Below are 25580 nucleotides of genomic sequence, written 5' to 3' on the forward strand. Positions count from 1 at the left end.
GCCAATGGTGTCTAGGAGGTCTAACAAGGAGCCAGAAGAGAAGAGTTCAATGCTTGAGAAATAGAGAATTAGAAGCTCAGAAGTATAGCAGACCTCGGACATGGCGCGTCAAGCAAACAGCCGACACGGTGATGCCATCGGCTTATATTAATTTGGTATGCGCGCAACCCACAGAGCTTGAATCATCTTCAGGACATGACCATGGGAGATACAAGTGCCTCCACAGTGAAATAGTGAAGGAAGACGTCATTAGAGTTAGCAATGAATGTCAACAGCCGATCCAAGCAGTCGTCTTTAAAAATGTGTCTTAATGGATTCCCCAATTGACGATACTGAAGGAAAGTTAGGACAGGGGTTTATGTTGGCCAATTTACTAGAAGAAGTTGATATTGGACCTAGTGATAGGCCTAGGCCGACATATGTAAGTACTAAATTAGACCCTGAGTATAAGCAAGAATTAGTAAATCTTTTGAAAGAGTATGGAGATTGTTTTGCTTAAATCTTTTGAAAGAGTATGGAGATTGTTTTGCTTGAGAGTATTACGAGATGCTCGGTCTTAGCTGATCAATCATAGAACATTAGCTACCTATCAAAGATGGATATCAACCATTTAAACAGGCCCCAAGAAGATTTAAACCCGAGTTGCTTGAAGACATTAAAAAAGAAATCACAAGGCTATACAAAACCAACTTCATTCGGCAATGTCGATATGCCGAGTGGATTTCAGATATAGTTCCCGTGCTCAAGAAGAATGGCATACTGAGAGTTTGCATCGATTTTAGAGACCTAAACAAAGCTACACCTATGGATGGTTATCCAATGCTGATAGCTGATCTATTAGTAGATGCAGCATAGGGGCACAAAGTTATCAGCTTCATGGATGGCAATGCAGGCTATAATCAGATTTTTATGGCTGAAGGTGATATTCTTAAAATTGCTTTTAGATGTCCTGGAGCCATTGGATTGTATGAATGGGTAGTCATGACTTTTGGTTTGAAAAATGCCGGTGCAACTTATCAATGGGCTATGAATTATATTTTCCATAAGTTGATCGGCAGAATAGTTGAGATATACATCGACGATGTGGTTGTGAAATTCAAAGGTTATAGAGAACACCTAGCTGATCTATGGGAAACTCTATAGTGCACAAGGAAACATGGTTTGAAGATGAACCCAAACAAATGTGCTTTTGGGGTATCGGCCGGAGAATTCTTGGGTTTCATGGTGAACGAAAGGGGGATTGAAGTTGGGCAGAAAAGTATGAACGCTATCGATGAAGCAGTTCCAACAACAAATAAGACCCAGCTGCAATCTTTGATCGGCAAGATTAATTTCATCAGAAGATTCATCTCAAATTTATTAGAAAAGATGTTGCCATTCTCACCCGTGCTGAAAGCCGATCAAGAATTTAAATGGGGCAATATACAACAAAAGGCATTTGATGAGATTAAGGAATACATGAAGACTCCACCAGTGTTGGTCCCTCCGTAGCTTGGCAAGCCCTTTAAATTGTACGTGTCGGCTAATAACTATACAATTGGGTCAGCCTTAATATAAGAGTTTGAAGAGAAGGAATGTGTCATTTTCTATCTGAGTAGAAAGCTTTTGGACCTAGAAACGAGGTATTCTCCCGTGGAAAAGTTGTGCTTGTGCCTATATTTTTCATGCACCAAATTACGGCATTATCTGCTATCGGCCAAGTGTATTGTGGTATCTAAGGCTGACGTGATCAAGCATATGTTGTCGATGCTAATTTTGAATGGGAGAGTAGGGAAGTGGATCCTTGCATTGTCCTAGTTTGACCTAAGGTATGAATCGGCCAGAGTAGTCAAATGACAGATAATGGCCGGCTTCGTGACTCATTATCATGAATCTAGTATTGGTTATGTGGAGCCGATGCCGTGGACTTTATTCTTTGATGGCTCAACGTGTAATTAGGGTTGTGGAATTGGCATCATTATCATTTCACCCCGAGGATCGAGTTTCAAATTTGCATATGCCATCAAGCCAATGACGACCAATAATCAAGCTGAATATGAGGCTACCCTCAAAGAACTTCAACTTCTTCAAGAAGTAAAGGCCAATGCAATTGAAATCTTTGGAGATTCTCAGTTGGTGGTTAATCAGTTGATCGGCCTATACGTGTGTAAAGATGATATCTTGAGAGGTTACTATGAAAAATGCCAAAGTTTGATCGATGAATTCCCTATGGTCACCATTAGGCACATCCCGAGAGCTCGGAATCAAGAAGCTAATAGGCTAGCTCAAGGCGCTTCTGGTTATAAGCAAATTCAAGATATCCTCAGCAACGATGTTGTTGCCAGTGACTGGAGGGAAGAAATAGTGAAGTGTCTTAGGAATCCATCACATACGGTCTCTAGGAAGCTCAGGTATAAATCGACCAAATATGTACTACTGGATGAGCAGCTATACTATAAGATGATCGATGGTGTGTTACTCAGATGCCTAAGTCAAGAAGATGCTAAGGTCCTCATGGGTGAGGTCCACGAAGGAGTTTGTGGAGCTCATCAGTCAGCTTATAAAATGAAATGGATTATCCAAAGATCAGGGTATTTCTGGCCGATGATGCTGGAAGATTGTTTTGAATATTACAAAGGATGTTAGGATTGCCAAAGATTTGGTAATATCCAAAGATCACCAACATCATTCATGAATCCTATAATCAAGCCATAGTCGTTCATAGGTTGGGGAATTGACATAATCGGCCAAATTTATCGACCATCTAGCAAAGGCCATAAGTTCATAGTGGTGGTGACAGATTATTTCACCAAGTGGGTTGAAGCAATCCCACTGAAGATGGTGACGTCCCAAAACATGATTGACTTTTCCAAGAGCATATCATCTATCGGTTTGGGATCCCTCAGACTATCACTACCGACCAAGGGGCAATGTTCATTTCTGAGGAGTTCGAGAGCTTTGCTACCGACATAGGATTCAAGTTATTGAACTCTTCTCCCTACTATGCCCAGGCTAATGGACAAGCAGAGGCGTCCAACCAGACATGGATTAAATTAATCAAGAAGAAGATAATCGATCGGCCAAGGAAGTGGCACTTAACATTGAATGAATCATTATGGGCCTATCGGATGGCATGCCACGGATCAACTAAGTGTTCTCCTTACAAATTAGTTTATGGACATGTAGCCGTTCTTCCTTGGGAGATTAGGACTGGATCATGATGTATTGAATCTCAAGAAAATCTAACAGTCGATGATTATAAAGTTTTGATGATGGACGATCTAGAAGATCTAAATTGTCATCGGCTTTGCGCTTTGGAAAACATTGAAGCTAACAAACTAAGGATCACATAGTATTATGACAAGAAGGTCAAAGCCAAGCAGTTCCACTGAAGGCGAATTGGTTTGGAAGCTGATCTTGCCAATTGGAAGCGAAGATAGCGCATATGGCAAATGGTCGCCTAACTGGGAAGAGCCTTATCGTATTACTCGATGCGTGCCTGGCAATGCTTACTTCTATGAAACACTAGAAGTGAAGAGTTCAACAGAGTGCTCAATGGAAAGCACTTCAAGAAGTATTATCCCAGTATTTGGGGTCAATGCTTGAATTAGCCTATTGAATTTTCAATCGAGCTTTTACAGCCGATATAAGAAAATATCGCCTTCAGAACAGAAATGAATAACCAAAATTTAGTCTAAGGAGGCAAAAGTCGGTTCGGTATGCATCGCCTGTAGTGCAAAAAATAAAATAAAAAGGGAGTTCCACATTGCATAAGGAAATAAAAGAGGAAAAGTCGCTTCAAACATAAAAGGTTTATTCGCCAGTTTCCCTATTACAATCTAAGGGCCGAGAAACACTTTGTTCACAATGTCTTCGGCCGAGGAAGAGAAGGCTATGGTGTGGGCGGCGTTGGAGAAATCCTCAATCAGGCTCTCATGGTCTTCGAGACGGTCGATTGTTGGAAAACCATGGGGAAGAAGTCGAAGCTCGCATCCATAGAGAACTTTGCGACACGACCAGGGCAACAGCAGCACCATGATGAACACCATGAAGAGCAATCTCCCTAATGCAATTCAAGACGTCGTGCAAACGGGCCACCGGTACAACACCCCTAGCATTGACGAATCCTATCACGTAATCAGTGGCCAGTTGGAGACTTTCAAGCTATGCTGACAAGGCTGATGAATTCAAAGGAGAAACAGTCAGAGTTCTACGAAATCAGGGTTGTGAGAATAGAAGTTACCGCAAGAAATCTCACCCGTGATTCTAGCCTTAGCTTTGGCCAAACTCGCTTGAGCAGAGTTGGCCCTATTCTCTGAGATGGTGAGCGCATCCTACAGAGCATTCAGATGGAAGTAGATGCACCCAAGGTCATGAGCCGCATTGGAATACCACGCTTGGGCCTCATCTCTCTCCTAAAGAAGCCGACAGACGTTGTTCCCATGGGAATCAGAGGATCCTGTGAAGGAGTTTACTGGAGCCACCACTTGCGCGCCGCTAGGACCAACGATCATGCAGGGAAGGAGGCCACCATTTGAATTGGCCCTGCATATATGAAAGGTTAGACTAATCCGCTCAAGGATCACGAAACCATGTTCATCCTTACTCTTGGAGACGAGAACGCTGGTGTGGAGTCACAAACTCGTCGGGAATCTCATCAATGGGTCACTTGCCATTCTCCATCTCTACAGAAAAGATGATGATTTTAGATCTGAAGATGAAAGGAGTAGTTCACACTCAAAACACAAGAAAATCGAGATGTGGTAGATTGGTTTCTTGTCCACGGCCATGGCTCATATTTATAACCCAGAAGACACGATGATAGACCTCCTCGAGGCGGTGCAATCAGAATTGATTAAGGGAAGGAATCGTCACTCTGGAGATCGAGGGGACAGTTTGCGAAGAATTAGGAGACGCAACAGATTCAAAATTTATTGCTTTCCATGATTATGATACCTCGGATCTCGGAGGATTGTTACAAAAAGGATTACACCCGAAACCGACTAGCCAGCCCAAGAAGACTTCATTGGATTGAAGGGAGTCTGAACCCCACAAAACCAAAAAATGTGGGTCACATCGGCTAAGAGATGGAAGTAGCATTAGGGGAAAAGGAAATAGACCTATTCATCAAGAATGCACTGGTCAACTTCACAGGCTTCTTGGCATAGGCAGAGCAAATAAGGGGAAGGTGTCCACACATTCGAGCCCTTGCAAACACTGGAACAGCCTCATACCGATGGTGAGAAGACTAAGGTGATATCACAAGAATTCTTCTAGCCATGGCGACTGATTCCCTTGCTTGACAAGGCACTAAAATGGGCTACACAATCTCCCTAAATACAAGAATTCTTCTAGCCACTAGGAGTTTTCATGGTGGAGCGATGGTCCAATTAGGATCTAACAAAGCCTAGAGCGCTCGAAGGAGCGGAAGCGAGAGGAACATGTTGGATTGTTGGGTCGTTCTCGTCAAGATCAGATGAATATTTATAGTCGACCAAAGAAGCTGAATCGAAACGCCTATGAAGCAATAGTGCACCGGTGAAACTTTAGGACGTAGGATGCCAACAAAGAAGTGGCATACCCGTGAAGAATGCAAACGATCGAGAGCATAAAGAGAAACAGAGCCAGTGAGCCCCAGGATAAAGTTCTCGATCCCTGTTGAAGACACATCAATGGCCTCGAGATAGCATAGAAGATAATTTCAGAATAAAATCACTTTTATCCCAAAATTGGTGGGCATGTGTTGACATAGAAATTTGGTTCGAGATAAGAAGTCCTTGAAGATAGGAAATTATACAGGAAGGCTGAATCCTCCAATCAAATCGGCTAAACAGATTGCCAGATCAGCTAGCGAAATGACGACATAAAGGGAATGAGCCCTACCGATAGAGACAGCAAGACATGAAACAAGAAGACGCGTTGGGCTCCATAGAAGGGAAAGATTGGAGTCCAAGTTATCCTAGATTAGGAAGTTTTGTTCGCTTTTCCAAGTTTTGTAACTAGTCTTATTTGACCAGGACTCATTGTCAGGCCTTGGGTATAAATATTGAACCCCGGCCATTGTAATAGACATCTCCAACGATCAATACAAAAAGTACCTTTACTTTTTGGCTTACGCCACCCCTTAGGAGTAGGAGTAGAGTAGATTTCGATGAGTTCTTCGGCGAGCAGGGCTACATCGGTTAGGTCCGACCTTCAGTTTGTCTGTGAGTATCCGTCACGACTTATACCATGTTTGTAAGGCTACATCAGTTAGGTCTGACCTCTTGCAAGCTTGTCATAGGTTAGTTATCGTTAGTTAATTGTAAGGCTACCCTTAGTTAAGTCTGATCTCTTGCAATTGTAGATAGATATCCTTGGTTCTTATCAAAATCCACACGGCTGCCCTCGGTTAAGTCTGATGTCGTATGATTTTTTATTCGAACCCCTTGCCCGATTAAGATTGACATAGATCGACTTTATATCTTTTTGAATCATCATCTTATCGCATTACATTGTTCACCTCCTGCACTGACGATGGTTCTTGTTAGCTTAGCCATTCTAATCCAATCTTGATCAAAGATAGCGTGTGGTCAAGGCATTTTTAGCCCTAGGTAAGGCTTGCTAGCTGATGAGATCCGGTCTAGAAGTGCTTTTATGGCTGCATCGGTTAGGTCTGACCCCCACTGCTAGGATCATAGATCGGAAATTGTCAAGCATAGTCTTCGGCTGCATACTATGTTTGCATCGGCTATTTAACCGATCGCCTGTGCTTTCACGATCATAGCATGTTCCCACGATGTCGTTAAGCATTTATAGATCTACGTGCTTTTAAGATTTAATTTGTTATCTTTATTATGGCTACATCGGTTAGGTCTGACCCCCACTACTAAAGATAGTTGATTGGATCTGATAGGTGTACAAGTTTATACACGTCTAACTGTTGAGTGGTTGCATGCTATGACCCTTCTTTCACTAGAATCGGCTATTTAGCCGATAGTCTATCTTTTGAGAATATATGTTGGCTCTGTACATGCTTTTTACTTGTTTTTATCTTGGTTAAAAGCTAGTATGTTTCTCAATCAAAATCATATGCTTTCATGCCTATCTTTTGTACACCTCTTCGCATGCTTTCATGATAATCGGTAGGTTAGATCTATTTAATTGAGTAACTGATGATTGCCGATATGCTTGTTTTACTTATCATGCATCATGAACATGCTGGATATCGACTCTCTAGTAGATAGCCTTGTCTCATTGGCCACTTGGCCGCATATTTGGAACTATCTGGATGAACGATCAGCATGTTCCACCTTAAATTACTGATCAATCTTGCTACCTTATCAATTGCAGGTTAAATTGACTGGCATGCCTCGAGGTCATGGCTGTCCAATCCGGTGGTGCCCTCCCAAAGCCTGGCGAGAAGCTTGGGTTCTGCGCCGCGTGGCCTCCTCACCGGCGTTGATCACTATGTTCCCGGCGTCAAATTTTCGGGGTCAACACGTGGAAACGACATTGATGTGTACCTGAGGTCATTAGTTGAGGAACTTCTACTTTTGTGGAACAGCATAGGCATACATGCATGGGATGAGTACAAATAGGAACACTTTGACCTATGAGCATTGTTGTTCGTAACAATCATTGATTGGCCTGCTCTTAGTAATCTTTCAGGATAGTCAAACAAGGGATATAATGCATGCATGCACTGTTTTGATGAAATGGAAGGTATATTTTTGAAAAAATGTTGAAAGGTCATGTACATGGGTCATGTACACCTTTACTCCCCGCTGGATCAACCACCCAGGACTAAAGATGGGTTGTGTTTTCGCGGCCCACCAAAATCACCTTTACTCTCGGGCCATCACTGTACCCGGGGCTAAAGGTCAGACCTTTAGTCCCGATTTCCAGCCATCACCCCGCACTAACGGACCTTTAGTCTCGGGACATGGCTTAACCCAAGACTAAAGATCCCCCTATATACCACCTCTTCTTCTCCCCCTCCATCATCTCGCTCGTTCTTCACCTGACCCACCGCACCGCCGCTGCTCCTCATTGCTTCCACACGTGCGCACCACTCTTGTTGTCTCTGTTGGTGACCTGGCTCGCGCCTCTCCCATCCGTGCGCAGCGCCCAAATTCAAAACCGCCACTGTCATCCTCGCGCCCTCGCCTAGATCTGATCTAGATCCGCCGCCGTCGTCCTCATCATCGCTGGCTCCACGCGCCTACCTCTATCACCGCTTCATCATGCGCTCGCTTCATCCCCAGCTCCACGCGCACGGGCGTGCCTCATCTCTCCGGCCAGCTAGCGGTCCATGCATGTGCCTCACCGCTCGTCCCTCATCCTCGTCATCATCTCTAGCACCGCCGGCCTCATCTTCGTGCCGTCCTCATTCTTGTCCTCGTCCTCGCCGTACGTCGACATCCTCTCCGTGAGTATATAGTGTAATGACACAGTGATATAATGATGATCATGTGTATATGTGTGTGAGTGATGATCATGTAAACTGTGTATGATGAGCTTGAGCGAGTGAGAGTGAGTGAGTGTGTGTGATGTGCATATTATTTTTTTGGCATAGAAAAAATAGAAAAATAGATAGAAATATTGTAGTGTACTATAATATATATAGAAAAATTGTGGAAAATTAAACAATATAGTTGTAGAAAATAATATTGAAGAAATATATTTAAATCTTCATAGTTAAAAGGATTGATTTTATTAGTGCTATGAATTTTTTGGTGTATTTGTTAATAATCTTGCGTCTCTTATATATATATGATTATGCATTACTGAATCTTTGTGTTTCTACGTACGTAGCCCTCTTGATCGACGACGTCGACAAAAAGTAAAAGTGTACCAAGCCCAATAAATCTGTTATAGGGCCACCACATAATCACAGAAGTCGATCCTAATACCGGCGAATCGCTCCTACCAACAAAGAATGCAAAGAATTTGTAAACCACCATGGGTTTTTGTTAGGGAAAGGCTCCCGATCAACGCCCGTCAATGGAAAATGAAGAAGGAATCTCCTCAGATCAGTTTTGTCTCTGAGCGAGACAAGGACGTTCTTTGGGATTCAGTCACTGCACATTTCCATCTACCAGGAGGTGAAGACATAAAGAAAACTAGTTAAAAATTGGGCTCTCAAGAAGATGGCCACACAATTCTAGACCTAGAAGAAGTTGTACAATGAATTTGTGAAGAAGAATCTGACTTCAGATTTTAGTGCTAAAAGCCCATAAAAAAGTTGTGGCACGACTGGCCTAAATTTGTAAGGTACAATACCTCGGAAGAGGGTGAGGCACGGGTGAGAAAGAACCTACAGAATGCGTGATAAAAGGTATACCATCACAAAACGAGATCAAGTGGCTATATAGGAGTGGCATTCCCAGGTGGCAAAGAATGGAAGAAGACCTGCTTTCCAAAGGGATCCATCCATTTTTAATCGATTGGTCCAAATGCTCCAAGAATTGGTTTTTTGCGCATGGGGATCACTGGACCTAGAGACTAGGGAGCCGGTTGTTGGTGGGCAAATCGGAACAGCAGCACAAAGACTTTTTGATATTATATATGCTTCTGCCAGTGGTGCCTTTGTGCCCAACCGAGAGAAGGATGAGCTGACGTACGCCCTCCAGACTCTTGAACACCCTGGGCGAACGTGAGGTAAAGGGTTGATTTCATAGCGGCATGGCTTCCCTGAGGACACCGCTACCTACAGAAGCCGCCAGCGAAGGAAGGACGAGGAGTAGATCGGGTCCATAGGTTCAAGGAGGCGGTGCTTCGAACGTAGGAACGAGAACCAAACATGGAGGTGAGAATGCAATAGGAAATCAGACGGCAAGTGGCACTATAGTTGAGTAGCCAAAGGCAGTCAACATTAGAGCATGAAGTCAACGTTAGCCCCCCTCAGCTAAGAAGCAGCTGCACTTCCACTGAGCTCCCAAATCACACTACAAGAAATGTGCTGGTTTATGACGTTTATAACATGACATCAGGTCAAAAAGTCACTAAATCAACTAGTTTATGACGATTTTTCTAGAGGCATCCAAACTTAGTGACATAAGTAAATATGTCACAAAAAAATGCCTTAAAGCTAGTCCAATTGTATATAATGACAATATTTGCCATGTCATAAAGAACAATTTGCAAGGATGGTATATCACAAATTATTTTATTGATTTTACTAACATTATTATAAGGTGGCATGCGGGTCCAACTACCAAGATAGGTCTAGTAACACCGTAGGTGTTGATCAATGTCATTAATCCTGTCCATAATCGTATATCATTCTAGTAACCGGCAAGTTGAAGAAAATCAAGATGTATATAAAATATAGAAATATTATTTATTGTTAATTATTTCAAATAGTAGATAAAAGTATACACCTGTACGCATTTATGAATAACAATAAATAGATGTTAGAATATATATGTGTGGCTGAGTTAGGTACTAAAATAACAATTAAAGAAAAATATATTTCACTACTGGAAACTGGAATTGTCCTGTGGGGGATGAATTTTTGTGTGGGTTTTTGGCCACCAACCGGGAAATTCATGATTAACATGTCGGTTCTGAAAATACCGACATAAAAATACAAATACACACAGGGAAATGTCATGTTTTCTCTATGTGTGAAAATACACATAGGGTAATTAGAATTACCCTGTCGGTTTTGTTACAACTCACATCACATGAAAATATTAATTATTCTTTAGATTAAGACTTTATACACAGAGAAATTTTGCCAATACACAGGGAAATTGAATTGTGCGCAATGGATTTGGCGTTCACGCGTTAACATTGATGTTGGTGCCTTCTGGTGAATAGAAATAGAAAATACAAAAAAAAACTAAATCTAAACCCCCCTGTAGCCCCAGCCCCACTGCCTACCTTCCCTTAGGTCCTGTGAGCGCGACCGTGACTCCCCATACTCTCCGTGACCACGACTCCAGGTCCCGTGATGCGCTCCACCGCCGGCCGGCGCCTCCAGATCAGTCGCTGGCCGCCTCCCCCAGGTCCGGCGCCCCAGATCCTCCGCCGGCCGCTGCCCCTAGGTCCGGCACCCCCAGATCTGCGGCCGCCTGCCGCCCCTAGGACCGGCGCCCCACAGGCTCGCCGTCGACCGCGGGCTCTCTAGGGCGCGACCCTAGGCCTGCCTCTGGCCGCCGTCTCCCGATACATGGGCGTGATCATCCAGTCATGCGGACGCAGCCCTCACGGCGTGCCGCCCCGTCACAGGCGCGGCCCCACCTGGACCATGGCGGATCTGCATCCCCTCGACCCCTCCTCATCCCAGCATTCGGATCTGCAGCTCCGAGTGCAACCACGCCGGGGCATGGAGGCAGCAGTGCCACTTCCAGTGGCCAAGGTCAGCCCTCTTCCTACAGCAGCTGTGAGATTGTGTAGTTTGGGTGCTATTTATGCATTTGTGTCGGCACTAAAGGAACCTGGTGAATTTGTTGTCTTTAGGATATTGTGGTTGAGGTGGGCAGAGCAGTGGTGCAATGGGCATCTAGTAGCAAGGTGGCTCAAGTCGTTAGCTGGGTTGAGGAAGGTGGAGCAGCAGCAGCAGCATCAAAAGGAGGATGCAGATGTTGGATGATGGTACGGCCTGGCTTTCTTCTGTTGCATTCATGTTAGTGATCCATCCTCTTAATGAACATCTCAACTTGCTCTCTTTGTTGCATGTGTGGCATTTGACAAATTTGTACTATCCTATTTTGAGTAGCGACTAGTACAGATTTTTTGACCAAATATCAACATTACTATCCTATATTCTTTACTGACTAGTACATATTTTTTGACATGGTGATCCACTTGTTTAAAACATGTTTATCTATTGGTGATCCATGATCTATTTGTTGTCCTGCCCTGTGATATAGCTGTGTTGGCTGCTAGCTGCTCAATTTGCTTGGAGAAAAAAGATAATAGAGAAATAAAATTTGAAGGGTTAGATATATAACAAGACCTCTGGGCAAGAATAGCCTAGAGGAAACAGATATATTGCATCATGTGCTGCTCTAAATTTTTTGCCTTTTGAGTTTCTGGTTATGCTAATTTGCAATAATAAATTGGAGCAGACACCGTTAACTAAGATTGCTTATTCAGAGGTTCCTGCTGCAGTAAGTTTGTCAGGTTGAGAAAATTTCAAGCAAAATTTCAATGGCTTATGGAGTTTATTTTAAGCTTTATGGTATGCTTGAAATTGTAGGTGTAGCACAACAGCACTGTCCTACTACTTTAAAAAGAGTACATTATGATGGCTTGAAATTGTAGGTGTAGCATAGCAGCTTTGAATGAGCCATATCCCTCTTTCTAACTAACATGCTGCCATCCATTTGTACACTTGGGTCTCAGACTGGGCAATCGGTTTAAACTAAGTATTCGGTTTGGTTTGATCGGTTTCTCTAGAATTCGGTTTCCAGAGATGGAGAACCGATCGGTTCCTCAAAGAACTATCAACCGACGAGTTCGGTGTCGGTTTCTTCGGTTTCGGTTTTCGGTTTCACCGAACAAACTGACAAACAGCGGCAGAAGGAGCAGAGCAGGCTCCTTTTCCTGCAGCCGCAAGCTCTCCAACGCTGCTGGCCCTTAAATATGAAACTGGGAAAGTATATGTTACTGCTAATTGATACTGCTGAGGACGCCATGTCTAAAGGTATGGCATCCTTAAATATGAAACCGGGAAAGTATATTTAGTCCGCTGGAGTCATGGGGTAAACCAGTTAAATTATTTAGCACCCACCTTTCTACAACAGGAAAATACACATGTCTTCAATCAATCTAGCAATAACAATGGACACTGCTCTTGCTTCCAGGCTTTACAGTATATGTATTTTTAGCTGTCTAATTGGTGGGTTCTGATGAAATCTAAATAAAAAGCATGATTGGCTGCATCCCACTTTTGTTATGTGATGCTGCATGCTGTTTACAAGATTGACCCTGCTGTTATTATTCCTGGTTGCAGTAAAAACTCACAATTTTGAGCATCACCATGCATGTAGGCTCAGGCATTAAAAGTGCACACTGCTCTTTGCTTCCAGACCTTACTGTTTCATTTTTTAGTACTGAAAATTAGCAAACTTCAGTATCTTTGTTGCATATCTGTTGAATTGAATGTTGATTTTGAAATACTTAGGCTATCTATTATTTTGTTTCCCGCAGGTCCATGACAGTGCTGCAGCTACTCGTGCCCATCTCTACCTTAGGTAAGCAACACAACATTGGTGGCTAGTAGCAGTACAACCAACTCAATTCAGTTTCAGCTTTGAATTGTTTGTTAGATTCATAGGAGAAGGTCAATAGTTTTAGATTTATAACAGAACCTGCCTTTGCATATTGATTGCTCTGTTCAGTGACATCAGTTTGTGACTTGCCTACTCACATGAATAGTAGATAGACCTTTGTTACATATCGGCCATCATTCCATGATCATTTGATTAACACTAGCTGTTTATTTTGAACTCATCTTGCTTGTCTCGGTTTTGCATTTAATTAGCTTTGTTGGTAGCAGTATGCTCTTTTGCATATGTAGTCTGTATGCACAGATGTGTATTTAGTTCACTGAAATTTTATAAACCATGCTTGGATCTGAAATTTTATAAACCCCAAGTGGAGGCTAGTTTGTCATACTGCGAGATAATTGCATGTCCTTAACCCTCCCCTGAAGCCTCCCCTTTCTTGTGTGGATCTTTCTTCTTGCATGGATCTGATGACCTCCCCTTTGGCTGAATCAACATACTTTTTAGTGATTAAATAGGAAACCTGAAAAGAGAAGGCTGTGAATTTTGTTAGGCTGTGAATTTTGCTGCAACACATGTTAACATGATAGTATGATCTTTAGCAAAAATGATCTTTGAACCAGATCTGGCCTGAACTAAAATTTGGCCTTAACATAGGCTGAACTTAAATAGATCCTGTTTATTGGCTGCATCTCATGTTCTCCACTGAGTTGAAAAAAGTACGTGCAACCTTTGTGTCGGGTTCATAAACCCAGGGTCCCTCGCAGACCGGCTTCCCAAACAAAGGCTCAGCCCAAGCTGACAACGCGTAACTCATGGGCCGGCCCAAGTATCGGAACGATGGGCCAGAAGGGCGATCCAATCGCCGACTAGAAGGCCTGGCCGAGGAGGAAAGGCGTCTGCTCTCCAACTCCGGCCCAGCTCTCCGACCGGAGCGCTCACTTCAGTCTTCAGCCCGCCTCCGGACGCCTCTCCGATCGAAAGGCCTTGCAAAACACTACCTCCGACTCCGACTCCACGTCTTCGACCGAGGTACGCAAAGACCCTGCTTACTACTCCTCCAACCGACATGGTCAGAGCCGACTGGGACCAACCGACCGGGGACACCCGCTCGGTAGGCACCAGGAGACGTGCAGAGAAAAGTGGGGCAAGGCGTGCAAGTCAAACCACGATACCAGGGACCATATCCTGTCACCTGCAGGAACAGTACTCTGCAACCGCCCTGACACACAGTATTGTAGGCGCCGAGTTTTTCCCCCATAGTATTGTGGGCGCTGTCCAAATCCCATACGATAAGGCCCCCACATGCCTCTGGACATCAATAGTGTTTTGGGCGCCGAGATTTACCGTACCGGGTGATCCTGGTGAAACCCCTCACATACCTCTGGGCATCAACAGTATATGTAGGTACCGACGTCTGCACACCCAAAGAAGACAACACCACCTCCCACATGCATCTGGCACTCAGCAGTAACATCAACAGTGTTGTGGGCGTCTACCATCATCATGTACCCATCGGCGTGGGCAACAAGGCTTAGAAGCGTTCGCACTCTCTCCCTCTCACTTGTAAGGCCATCCCCTTCATCTATAAAAGGGGATGAGCTCTCTCCCAAGAAGAAGAGGAACAAAAACCCAAGTTAACCCAAGTTGATTCAAGCTCAGTTCCTTTAGATTCATTAGATCGATCAAGTTCACTAGCTCAGAACCACAGAACTGTCAGGTTCGGACCTCAAGCACACGCTTAAACACTTAGCTCATAGCGGTGCTCCTGTCGCTCTCGGCCCTTCTGATCGGAGCCGATCGGACCTCTTGTACACCCCATCTTTCTTCTCGTTTGTAACCCCACTGCAAACTTCAAGCACCTGGGCTCAGGAATAAAGTCACCGACCGACTCAAACTAGACGTAGGGCACGTTGTCTAAACTAGTATAAACCATGTTTCATTGAGTGCTAGGCCACCTCCGATCACAACGTACGACAAAACTATATATATTTACGTGTTGGTCACTTTCTGCACCGACAGTTGGCGCCGTCCGTGGGGAAGACGTTATGCGTTCAACACTTTTTGGTCATCGGATGGCCCACTTTTCCGCCACCCTCGTCGTGGTAGGTTCAGGCGATATGATTCGCTTCGGCTCCCTGGAGTTTCCCGCACTCTCACCTGTTGGGATGTGGGTTCCACCTATTTTTGAGTCATCCCAGGCCTTCCTCTTTGGAAGCCTGGACTTCATCGCCGACTGGCTCGGCGTACTACGCCTCCACGAGGAGACATACGTTCCGGCACCCGTCGGTGGGGCGCCCTCCATCAACTTCGGGACGCACGACTTCGACAGCGCGGCATCTGCGCTTCATTCCGAGCAAACTCTCTGCTCAAACCCCGCTGTGAGTAATGTACATACTGTTATTCACTTACTATTCTCTATCTTCCGCAGATTACCTGGAGAGACCCCGTTGTCCCCGATGCGAGGGCCATACGACTGGTTCCCCTACGGCCTCGCGTCTCCCGCGGACGCGTACGCTCGGGGGCTCCGGAGGACGTCGGCGCCGCCCCCTCTCACGTCCAAATTCGTGGGAATGGCGAGCTATGCTTCCACCTGTTTCCCCGACCTCATGGATGACAATGGCAAGAGTGACGGCTCCAGCATCGGCGACATGGCGCCTAGCCATCATCCGTCCCGGGAGTGCGCTAGGGCGGACGCTCTGGGACACCCACCGGTGGAAGCAGAGTTCTCATAGACTCACTCCTCATCGGACTCTCGTGCGGAGACCCCTGAGCTCACACGGGAGCACGGCGAGGCGCTACGACAACAGTGGCTGCATCAGCCACCGACTGCGCCAGTGCACTCGGTGCACCACGCTGCACCCCATGCACATAGACCGGCGAGCAGCGCCCGTTGGGTCCAACGCAACACCATGGACAGGGGAATCGATCCCCCATAGTTCGCTCGGGCCGGTCAGAACATCGCCGCCACGGCAATACTTCTGCGCAGCCTGTCCGAGCCAAATGACCCTCACGAACAGGCGATCCACCGGAACCTCTGGGTGCTAGTGGAGACCGTCGCCGTGCAACAAGCGAAGAGCTCCATATCGCGACGCCAACTCATGACCTCACTCCCCACCGGGGGAATGAGGACACAGCAGATGGGTCGCTCCACCCAATCACCACGGCGGTCGCTGAGCGTGGCACAGGAGGCCACATTGGCACCTCGCCTTGACTTGACGACTGCTCCGTATCGACTGCCTGTCTACGCATGGCTCGGGCCGAACCGAGACACACACGACAGCAATCGAAGTCCCAGTCCTGACGGCCTTGGACCGCGGACCTTTGTCCAAAACCTCTAGCGAGCGTCGCTCCAACCACGCTCCAACGGAGGCCGGGGGAAAGGTAAGGCCAAGCGCTAGGGTCAGGACGATGGCCTCTCCACGCAGAGCGGGAAAAAGAACACAAAGGATCACCGCTGATCGGCCAACTCCGCGTTGGCCGTCACGGTTGATCACGCGGGCACGCAGCCCCAGCAGGACCCTCTGAGCCACTTCCACGAGCTCATGGAGAGCCCGTGCAACAACCACGACTACCCCGTCAAACACCTCTACAGGGACTGCCAGCTCCTCAAGCACCTTCTGCGGCAGGCTGCCAGCACAAAGGAAGAAAAAGGCGAAGAAGCAGCAACCGAGAAAGGGGGTGTAGCGGGCAAGGATCCAGACGACTGAAGGTTGAAGTGATCCGACCAGACTCCTATCGACTCAAGGACAACAACGACGACATTCTCTCCGAACGCTTGGAACAACTATGTCATTTTTTCTTTCCCTAAGTTTCAGTCTTACCATTGTTTACTTAGCATATGCTCCTATAAAAGCTCCCCGACCCGAACACTTTTTGGGACGGGGCGCTCGGGGGCTCCACTAGGGGGCACTACTACCTCTCGGTTTTGTTTACTATCATATGGTGAAATTCCTTCCTACCTGATCAAAAGGGGAGTTCGTTCCTTTAATTTCCCTTACGTAGCTTTGCTTTAAAACATTTCAACTAATCGCACCTCGCCTTTCCCTACGGTTACGAGCAGTTGAGCCCCACGGGCCATGCCCCGGGCTCCCAAGGTTGCAGCCTATGGGACAAACGGGCAGGTACGAGAAAGAAAGAATAAAAAACAAAATTATGCTAAGGAAAAACTAAGGAACAAAAGGGAACAAGCTTCCTCGAACGGAGTGACTCCATCACAGAAAACAAAACCAACTATAGTCGTTAAGCACACATGAACGTTTACACGGGGGCTCCTCCACGAACTTAAACTTTTTACGTTCACTAAACTACTTATATTTTACAAGCTATTGGACCGGCCTGGTGGCATCTGCTGTCGGTGCGACCGACGAAGGCGCAGGCTGCTCACTCCCCGGCGGCACGACATTCGGCTCAGTCGAAGCCGAGGCGACATTCACCTCCAACCTAGGCTCCGCGCCATCCGCAGACTGGGCAGCGTCCTCCCCATGCATGCTTCTGGCCATGTCTTCACGACGGACATCCATCACCCACTAAGCAGAGACTTGCTCTGCCACCGACCTTGCGTGCGGCAGCAAGCTCTCCCCGATCGATTGGATGTCCTCCATGCTCAAGCCTTCAGCATACCCACTGCAGATAGTGGCGAAGTTCAGGTTCGGGTGGTGCGTCGCCACCGAAGTTAGCACCCCCGATGCTCCATAGAACAACTCGCAACTAATAAGGTCCCGGACCACATCCGGGACCTCCGCCAGCTGGACGACGGGAGCGCTAGTACTTGGTGCCGACCCAAAGACTTCCGAGACGACGAGCTGGGCAACGTTGCGGATCTGGTAAAGATCCCCCTCGAGAGCACGTCGCTCTTCATGGGACTTGGCCAGCTCCTCGGCATTCCGACTGAAGGTCGCCTTGATCGTCTCTAGGTCCCGCTCCAGCATCTTCACCCTTCCATCCAGCTCTGAAAGAAGGGCGACAAACTCAGAAACAGGCTGAAGGAAAAACCGACACGATGAAAAACAGAAAAGGTACGTACCAACGCGAAAGTTCTCAAGGATGGAGAATTCCTCCACCTATCGAGTCGTCTGCGCGCATAGCCAGGCGTTCACCCCCTCCGTCCCCATCGCCCGGCCCTGAAGCGCGAGCATCTCCTGGTCCGCCTCCGACTGGGCCTTTCGCTCCGACTTCAGGGCCTTCCGCGCCAACTCCAGGGCACTCCGCTCCAACTCAAGGGCCACCAAGGACTCTTGGAGCGTCGCCTCGGTGTTCGCCAGGGATGTCCGCAACCCCGTCTCAGTCTCCGCCTGGTGGGCCTTCGCTGCCTCAAGCCCTTGCTCGGCGGTAGTTGCCCGCTCTACTGCATGCTGCCCCTCCGCCCACGCCACGGTCACCTCAGCCGCCCGGTCCTGGGACTCACGGCGAGCGGACTCTAGCTGATGCTCAAGCTCAGCCATCCGGGCATGCTCCATTCAGAGGAAACGGCGACATCCCCTTCAGACTCTATGAAAAACAAGCATGCTAAGGCAACTAACAAAAGATTCAAAAGTCAAGGACAAGTACTAGAGACTCACCTCCACAACAAGCTGTAGGTCGACCTTAACTAATTGCTGAGCGGACTTAACCCGCTTCTGGGCATCTCCGAGCTTCGTAGACAGGTTGGTGAGTTCAGACACCGTGGCACGCTCTTGCTCCCCAAGGATATCCCAGAGCTGACACTCCTGGGAATCTCGAAGGACAAACCGCACCTTCGCTGGGTCCTCAGGGTAGGGCCACTCCAGGTCACCCTCCGGTAGCTCGTTGGAGGGCCTAGCCTCCGACTAGACCACCACTAGCTCCCACGATGACACCGGCGGCTCCGCCATGACAACCGCCTCATCGTCAGATGGGATCTCCACCACCTCGATTGTGCGGGCCGCCACCGGGCATTCCAACTCCGTCCCAGCCACGTCTACCCCTGGCGCCTTTGGCTCCGACGACAAGGGTGAGCCGTGCAGCCCTCCACCCAGCGAGGCAGGGAGCTCGGCCTCCCACACCTCTTCCACTGTAGCCGGTGGAGGAGGGGCCGCGAGAGTTACCTCCAACGCAACCTCCGCCGTCAGCACCAGGATCGCCACCAATAACGACGCTGCCACCGCTGTCGCTGTCGTGCCAGCAGCCGACCCAAGGGGCACCACCCCCGGAAGGGAAGGCTTCGCAGCCGCCACCCTGTTCCCCTCGTCGCTCGTCGTGACACGCTGCAGGGTGGGCCTCCAAGCCTCCCGCATGGGAGTTGGGGCGATGCTCAACCCCGACATCGCTCGGCCACTGAGAAAAAGTGTAGATAAGTCACACTCCAAAAAGACTCAACAACAAAAGATCAAAAAAGGACAAAGGAAAACGTATCGGGAGGTGAGCGGCACGACTCTGAAGGCAAGACCCGGCATCAACGGGCCTACAGGGCAAGGACCACTCCCAGGCTGCGACTCACGCCCCCTCACTTTGGCTGGGGGCGGAGTCCTAACCGGCTCCTGCCCGGCCTTTGGGTCGTCGCGACCCTCGGCTCGGGACTCCCTGACTGGAGCAACTAGTGGAGCATCCTCCGATTGCGAGTCGTAAGACGCACTGGTGCCAGTCCGCTCCTCGGACCGCCCGGTTTGCTCGGCCACGTCCGTGGCAGGCGGGGATGGGACCGACGATGCCACCAAGGGGTGCGGTGACCGCGTACGCTTTGCCTCCTGTTCGTCGATGACGTCCGCGCTCGCCGCGCGCTTCCTCGGCACGGGAACCACCATGCGCCGCCACCGCCTCCTGCTCATCACCAGCGGACGTCACCGCAAGGTCGCGATGCTCCGCCGAGGTCACAACGACCTCCCAACTTTCCTCCATGGAGAAAACCATTTCATCCACATCCGTGGTATCCTCTGACTCAAGCTCGGACTCAACGTCGCTCTTTCTCTCCCCAGCCTTAACGCGCCGGGCCACCTCCTTCTCCTTGTACTTTCGATGAGCCACCTCGGCCTTCTTCTTCTTCCTGGCGTACACCGCCTCCTTCTGAGCGGTCTGCCGGGCCACGCCCTTCAGACCCTTGGGAAGGTGCGGTCGGGACTTGTAAACTCCAAGCCCCTGCGGAACGTGTGGCTCCAAATCAAAAAATAGGAAAAGCAGAGGGAGAAGTACGAACTAAAGAGAAGAGAGCATACCAGTCTGGACATGATCGCGGAGTTGAAAGGTGCGGGCTTCCCTTCGACTCTCTCGTTGGGCTTTAGCTGTAGCACTCGGTCAAGGCGACTCTAGACCTTGTCGTCCGGCAGATCCTCCGACGGTCCGGGTTCGATGGGCTGCTATACATCCACATCAGCCACGTCCTCTCCGCCAATGGCGCAACTCGGCGGCGGTAGAGGGTGTGGAACACCCGCACCCCATCAAGACCACGCTGCACAAGCTTCTGGAGCTCCTCCTCGATGACCTCCACCTTCTTCCTCTCCTTACGGGCGCAACCCCACGACCAACTTTCCTGCTTCTCTGGTCTCTCACCAGTGAACATCAGGAACGGCGCCTCCGCCGGATTCCTAATGTAAAACCACTCCCCATGCCACCCCCAGTTGGAGTCATAGGGGAGGTACGTGGGATATGAGCCTCCCGCTCATGGTTTCCTCTGCAGGGTGAAACCCCCCACCGGCGTGATCTCGGCTGGATTCCCCACCGTCAAGGCTCTCCCAGAGAACAGCCGCCGAAAGAAATCTACGTGCAGCTCCATCCCGAGGAAAGCCTCACAGACGGTGACGAAGCCGGCGATGTGCAGCACCCCCATTGGGTTAAGGTGCTGCAGCTCCAGACCCCACTCATTGAGGAGCCCACGCAGGAACCAGTGTGCATGGTACCCTAACCCACACTCATGGAATGTAAGGAAGGACACCACCTCGCCAGGCCGAGGTTGCGGGAACTCCCTCTCGAGAACCCTCTAGTGCGTCACCTCCTTCGGTGGCAGGAACCCCTTCGCAACGAAGGCCTTCAACACCGACTCCCTCACAGTGGACGACCTCCAGTCTAACATTTCGCCCAGGGATCACAAAAGGATTGGTGAGTTCTCTTCTCCCTCACTCTCTCCCTTTTCTTTCCTAGAAACCACCGTGGCTCTCAGGAACGCTCACGGCAAGAAGGAAGAGGAAGGGAGGTGGCAGATGAGGAACTGGCAAAAGAACACGGGGCAAAAACCCTCTCCCTTCTCCTACTTAAGGAAAAGGGAACAACAGTTAGGGAAGGGCGCGCCGATCGGGGAAAGCGAAACGATGGAGCGAAAAACTCTTTCCCATTTAATGTAGATAAGACGCGCCTTGACCGATGAGACATGCCCTGCCCGACGGAACGGCTCCTGATCGGACGGGACATGGCCTGGGCATGGCCCACCACTACCGCATGCTGGGCACAAGAACCAAAGCGCCACCGCACGCGGGCGGCTCTCCGCTTCCCCAGGACAGACCTGGAAAAACCTAAAAACAGGATCTCCGCCGGGAGAGACCATCGGGCCCTCTAAGTCAAACGGATCGCTCAAGATAAACACCGAGAGACAAGTAAGGAGCAAAGGGATGCCCCATGTAGGCCATACTAACTCCATCATGAAACGATGAGCACGGGTCCCGGTCGGACGTTTCCGACTGAAGCTTTCCAAACCCCGTCACTTAAAGTCATCAAGGTAAACACTACCAACCCCCTCTATTTCTTTATAATCATTTCATACATCCATACATGCATTCATTCCATATGCCCATGCCTCCCGGACGATTCGGGCCCTGAACCTCCCGGGGGGTCGAGAACTAAGCATCGCACGTGCAGCGGAATGCACCACAATGCTCCGTGTTGCGTCACAAAGCGGCGGTTGCCTCATTCGACATGAGCAAACAATAGAGCCAGGGGAGAAAAATGTAGATGAGCCCTGTGCGGTCCTCGCCTAGTCTGGCAGATAGGGTCATCTCAACCTTCTCGTTCGATCCTGAACCTCTCACCAAGCCCACAGACTCTCCATCGAGGGGAGGCCATTAGGCCACCTGGGCCATTAGGCCACCTGGGTCGGTCTCTAGAATGACCCAGGCATCTACTGGGTTGTAGGTAAAGGAGTAGTGGAATGTCACAAGAGGGCTATGCCGACCCCGTCACGAATGACGGACCCGGATTCCACTTGATCATACCCGTTAGCGAACTCACCGAGCGCGTCACTCGAGCCCAAGCGATCGGGACAAGCGACAAAAATCAACCCCTCTGGTTGTGAGGAACTGAGGATGGGGTAATGCACACAACTCACACCGACCCCTACTAAGGCCCAACGGGGCTTGGGGGCTCAATACACAAAAAGCTTGGGTCTGCGACCCCGAACTTGCCCCTTCCGACTGCGCTCCAAACACATGGATTTGTGACCCCAATCTCGCCCCCATCCGGCTACGCTCTGGCTGCGCTCCAAACACCTGTGCTTGTGACCCCGATCGCGCCCCATCCGGCTACGCTCCGACTGCACTCCAAACACCTGGGTTTGCGACCCTGATCTTGGCCCATCCGGCTACCCTCCGACTATGCTCCAAAAACACCTGGGTCTGCGCCCCCGATCTCGCCCCATCAGGATCCGCGAGCACCGCCTTGTCACCTTGTCTGATCCCTAAACTAACTACCTCGGCTGCCCGGGCTGCGCCGAGGCCAGGATCCACGACTCCGACCCGCCCGGTCCCACGGCGCGCACCGACACTAGGACCCACGGGCTCCGTCTCGCTCGATCCCTAAAAACTAACTGTTTTGCTCTACGACGCGCACCGACGCTAGGGTCCGTTCATGACTCCGACTCACCCGATCCCATGGCGCGCACCGACGCTAGGGTCCATGAGCTCCGTCTCCTTCGATCCCTAAAAACTAACTATTTCGATCCACGGCGCGCACCGACGCCAGGGTCCATTCACGACTCTGACTCACCTGATCCCATGGTGTGCACCGATGCTAGGGTCCACGAGCTCTGTCTCCCCAATCCATAAAAACTAACTAAACACCATGGCTGCGCACTGACACCTTGGTTAAACAACTCCATCTCGACTGAGAAACACGCACACATGCCCGCTAAACAAACACCCCCTAGACGGTTCTGCCCGAACCGTCCGGGGGCTACACCCGCTGATGAAACAAAAACCTCACCCGCTGGCAACACGAAAACCCCCCCCAGACAGTTCTACCCGAACCGCCCGGGGGCTCGGGGGCTACACCCGCGTCAAGGCAAAAAATCCCCCAGACAATTTTGCCTGAATCGCCCGGGGGCTTGGGGGCTCCTGTCAGGTTCATAAACCCGGGGTCCCTCGTAGACTGGCTTCCCAAACAAAGGCTTGGTCCAAGCTGACAAAGCGCAACTCATGGGCCGGCCCAAGTATCGGAACGACGGGTCAGAAGGGTGATCCAATCGCTGACCAGAAGGCCTGGCCGAGGAGGAAAGGCGCCCGCTCTCGGACTCTGGCCCACCTCTCTGACCGAAGCGCTCACTTCGGTCTCCAGCCTGCCTCCGGACACCTCCGACCGAAAGGCCTGGCAAAACACTACCTCCGACTCTGACTCCATGTCTCCGACCGGGGTACGCAAAGACCCTGCTTACCACTCCTCCAACCGACATGGTCAGAGCCAACTGGGACCACCCGACCGGGGACGCCCGCTCGGTAGGGACCAGGAGACGTGCGGAGAAAAGCGGGGCAAGGCATGCAAGTCAAACAACGATACCAGGGACCGTACCCTGTCACATGCAGGAACAGTACTCTGTAACCGTCCTTATACAAACAGTATTGTAGGTGCCAACTTTTTCCTCTGCAGTATTGTGGGCGCCGTCCAAATCCCATACGATAAGGCCCCCACATGCCTCTGGACATCAATAGTGTTGTGGGCATCGGGATTTACTGTACCGGGTGATCCTGGTGAAACCCCTCACATGCCTCTGGGCATCAACAGTATATGTAGGTACCGACGTCTGCACACCCGAAGAAGACAACACCACCTCCCACATGCATCTGGCACTCAGCAGTAACATCAACAGTGTTGTGGGCGCCTACCATCATCCTATACCCATCGGCGTGGGCAACAAGGCTTAGAAGTGTTCGTACTCTCTCCCTCTCACTTGTAAGGCCATCCTCTTCATCTATAAAAGGGGATGAGCTCTCTCCCAAGAAGAAGAGGAACAAAAACCCAAGTTAACCCAAGTTGATTCAAGCTCAGTTCCTTTAGATTCATTAGATCGATCAAGTTCACTAGCTCACAACCACAGAACTGTCAGGTTCGGACCTCAAGCACATGCTTGAACACTTAGCTCATAGCGGTGCTCCTGTCGCTCTCGGCCCTTCCGACCGGAACCGACCGGACCTCTTATACACCCCATCTTTCTTCTTCTCGTTTGTAACCCCACTGCAAACTTCGAGCACCTGGACTCAGGAATAAAGTCACCGATCGACTCAAACTGGACGTAGGGCACGTTGCCTGAACCAGTATAAACCCTGTGTCATTGAGTGCTAGGCCATCTCCGCTCACAACGTACGGCAAAACTATAAATATTTACGTGTTGGTCACTTTCTGCACCGACACTTTGCGAAATAAATCACTTTGATTACTCATTTAATGTAGTCTACTGAAGTACTGATATGGACAATAGTAGCTATTACGGTTGGTATATTCAATAATTTCATTTGTTTCTTCAGTTAGTTGTACATGATTGCAGTTTGCCTTTTTCCAACCTCTAATTGATTTTTGTCATAGCCTTGGATATATAATCTGGTTGAGTTGTCAATGATGTGTATTTATGTCTACGTTTCCTTGCAGATAAACCAAGAGTGGTGCTGCGCTCCTTGGAGAAGATCAGAAGCTGCTGCATGTGTGATCTAGTTGTGCCTAAAACATGCCAAGAGAAAATATAGATCAGTGAAGTTTGCATCTGTTTTTTTATATTTGTGTATGATCAGGGTGCTGTCATCTATGCTAGTTATAGATTTGCACACTTTGACTTAAGCTTACGTTGGATTGGTCATGAATGAAATTTAATTGTATATGGATTTGGATGGATTCAGACCGATTGATTCAACATTTGATTTGGGCCTCAGTGTGTTAAATGGGCTAGGCTTATATTTGTTTTGTATGAGTGGTTGTAATGGGATTTGCCTATTTAAAATTTGTGCAATATGCAAATTGATATGTGGCAAGGTCGAAGAACCTATGACGTTGAAACAAAAGTCATAAACCTTTATGACTTGAAAACCAATGTCATAGATTTATGACATGAACATATAAACGACACAGCATGGTTTAAGACGCATGGTTTGTGACTCGAGCTTTTTTGTCATACAAACGTCACAAATGCTAATATGTGACAAAGTTCACATATTATGATATAGATTAATTGTCATAAAA

The 25580-nt window shown here is 48.7% G+C and overlaps 1 protein-coding gene across 2 annotated transcripts; it reads left to right on the top strand.

Moving 5' to 3' along the window:
- Nucleotides 1–10806: 10806 nt before the first annotated feature.
- On the top strand, nucleotides 10807–25285 carry LOC136509644 (uncharacterized). 2 transcript variants are annotated; one of them, XR_010772408.1, is made up of 5 exons: nucleotides 10807–11326; nucleotides 11428–11562; nucleotides 13123–13166; nucleotides 13967–14231; nucleotides 24996–25285. XR_010772408.1 is itself a non-coding variant. In XM_066504391.1 (4 exons), exons 1-4 carry the CDS (start codon nucleotides 11138–11140, stop codon nucleotides 24997–24999), a joined length of 372 nt encoding a protein of 123 aa, XP_066360488.1. In that variant the 5' UTR covers nucleotides 10817–11137; the 3' UTR covers nucleotides 25000–25285. The 2 variants fall into 2 exon arrangements, 1 of the variants encoding a protein (XP_066360488.1); XM_066504391.1 differs by lacking the exon at nucleotides 13967–14231 and having other exon boundaries at nucleotides 10817–11326.
- The last annotated feature ends 295 nt before the right edge of the window (nucleotides 25286–25580 follow it).

This window comes from Miscanthus floridulus, chromosome 15 (assembly GCF_019320115.1).
Source record: "Miscanthus floridulus cultivar M001 chromosome 15, ASM1932011v1, whole genome shotgun sequence".
Taxonomy (NCBI): domain Eukaryota; kingdom Viridiplantae; phylum Streptophyta; class Magnoliopsida; order Poales; family Poaceae; genus Miscanthus; species Miscanthus floridulus.

Coding starts and splice junctions, on each gene's coding strand:
- LOC136509644 (XM_066504391.1), top strand. CDS start 11,138: ATGGGCGTGATCATCCAGTCATGCGGACGCAGCCCTCACGGCGTGCCG. Junction 11,327..11,427: donor TGCCACTTCCAGTGGCCAAG/GTCAGCCCTCTT, acceptor TGTTGTCTTTAG/GATATTGTGGTTGAGGTGGG. Junction 11,563..13,122: donor GATGCAGATGTTGGATGATG/GTACGGCCTGGC, acceptor TGTTTCCCGCAG/GTCCATGACAGTGCTGCAGC.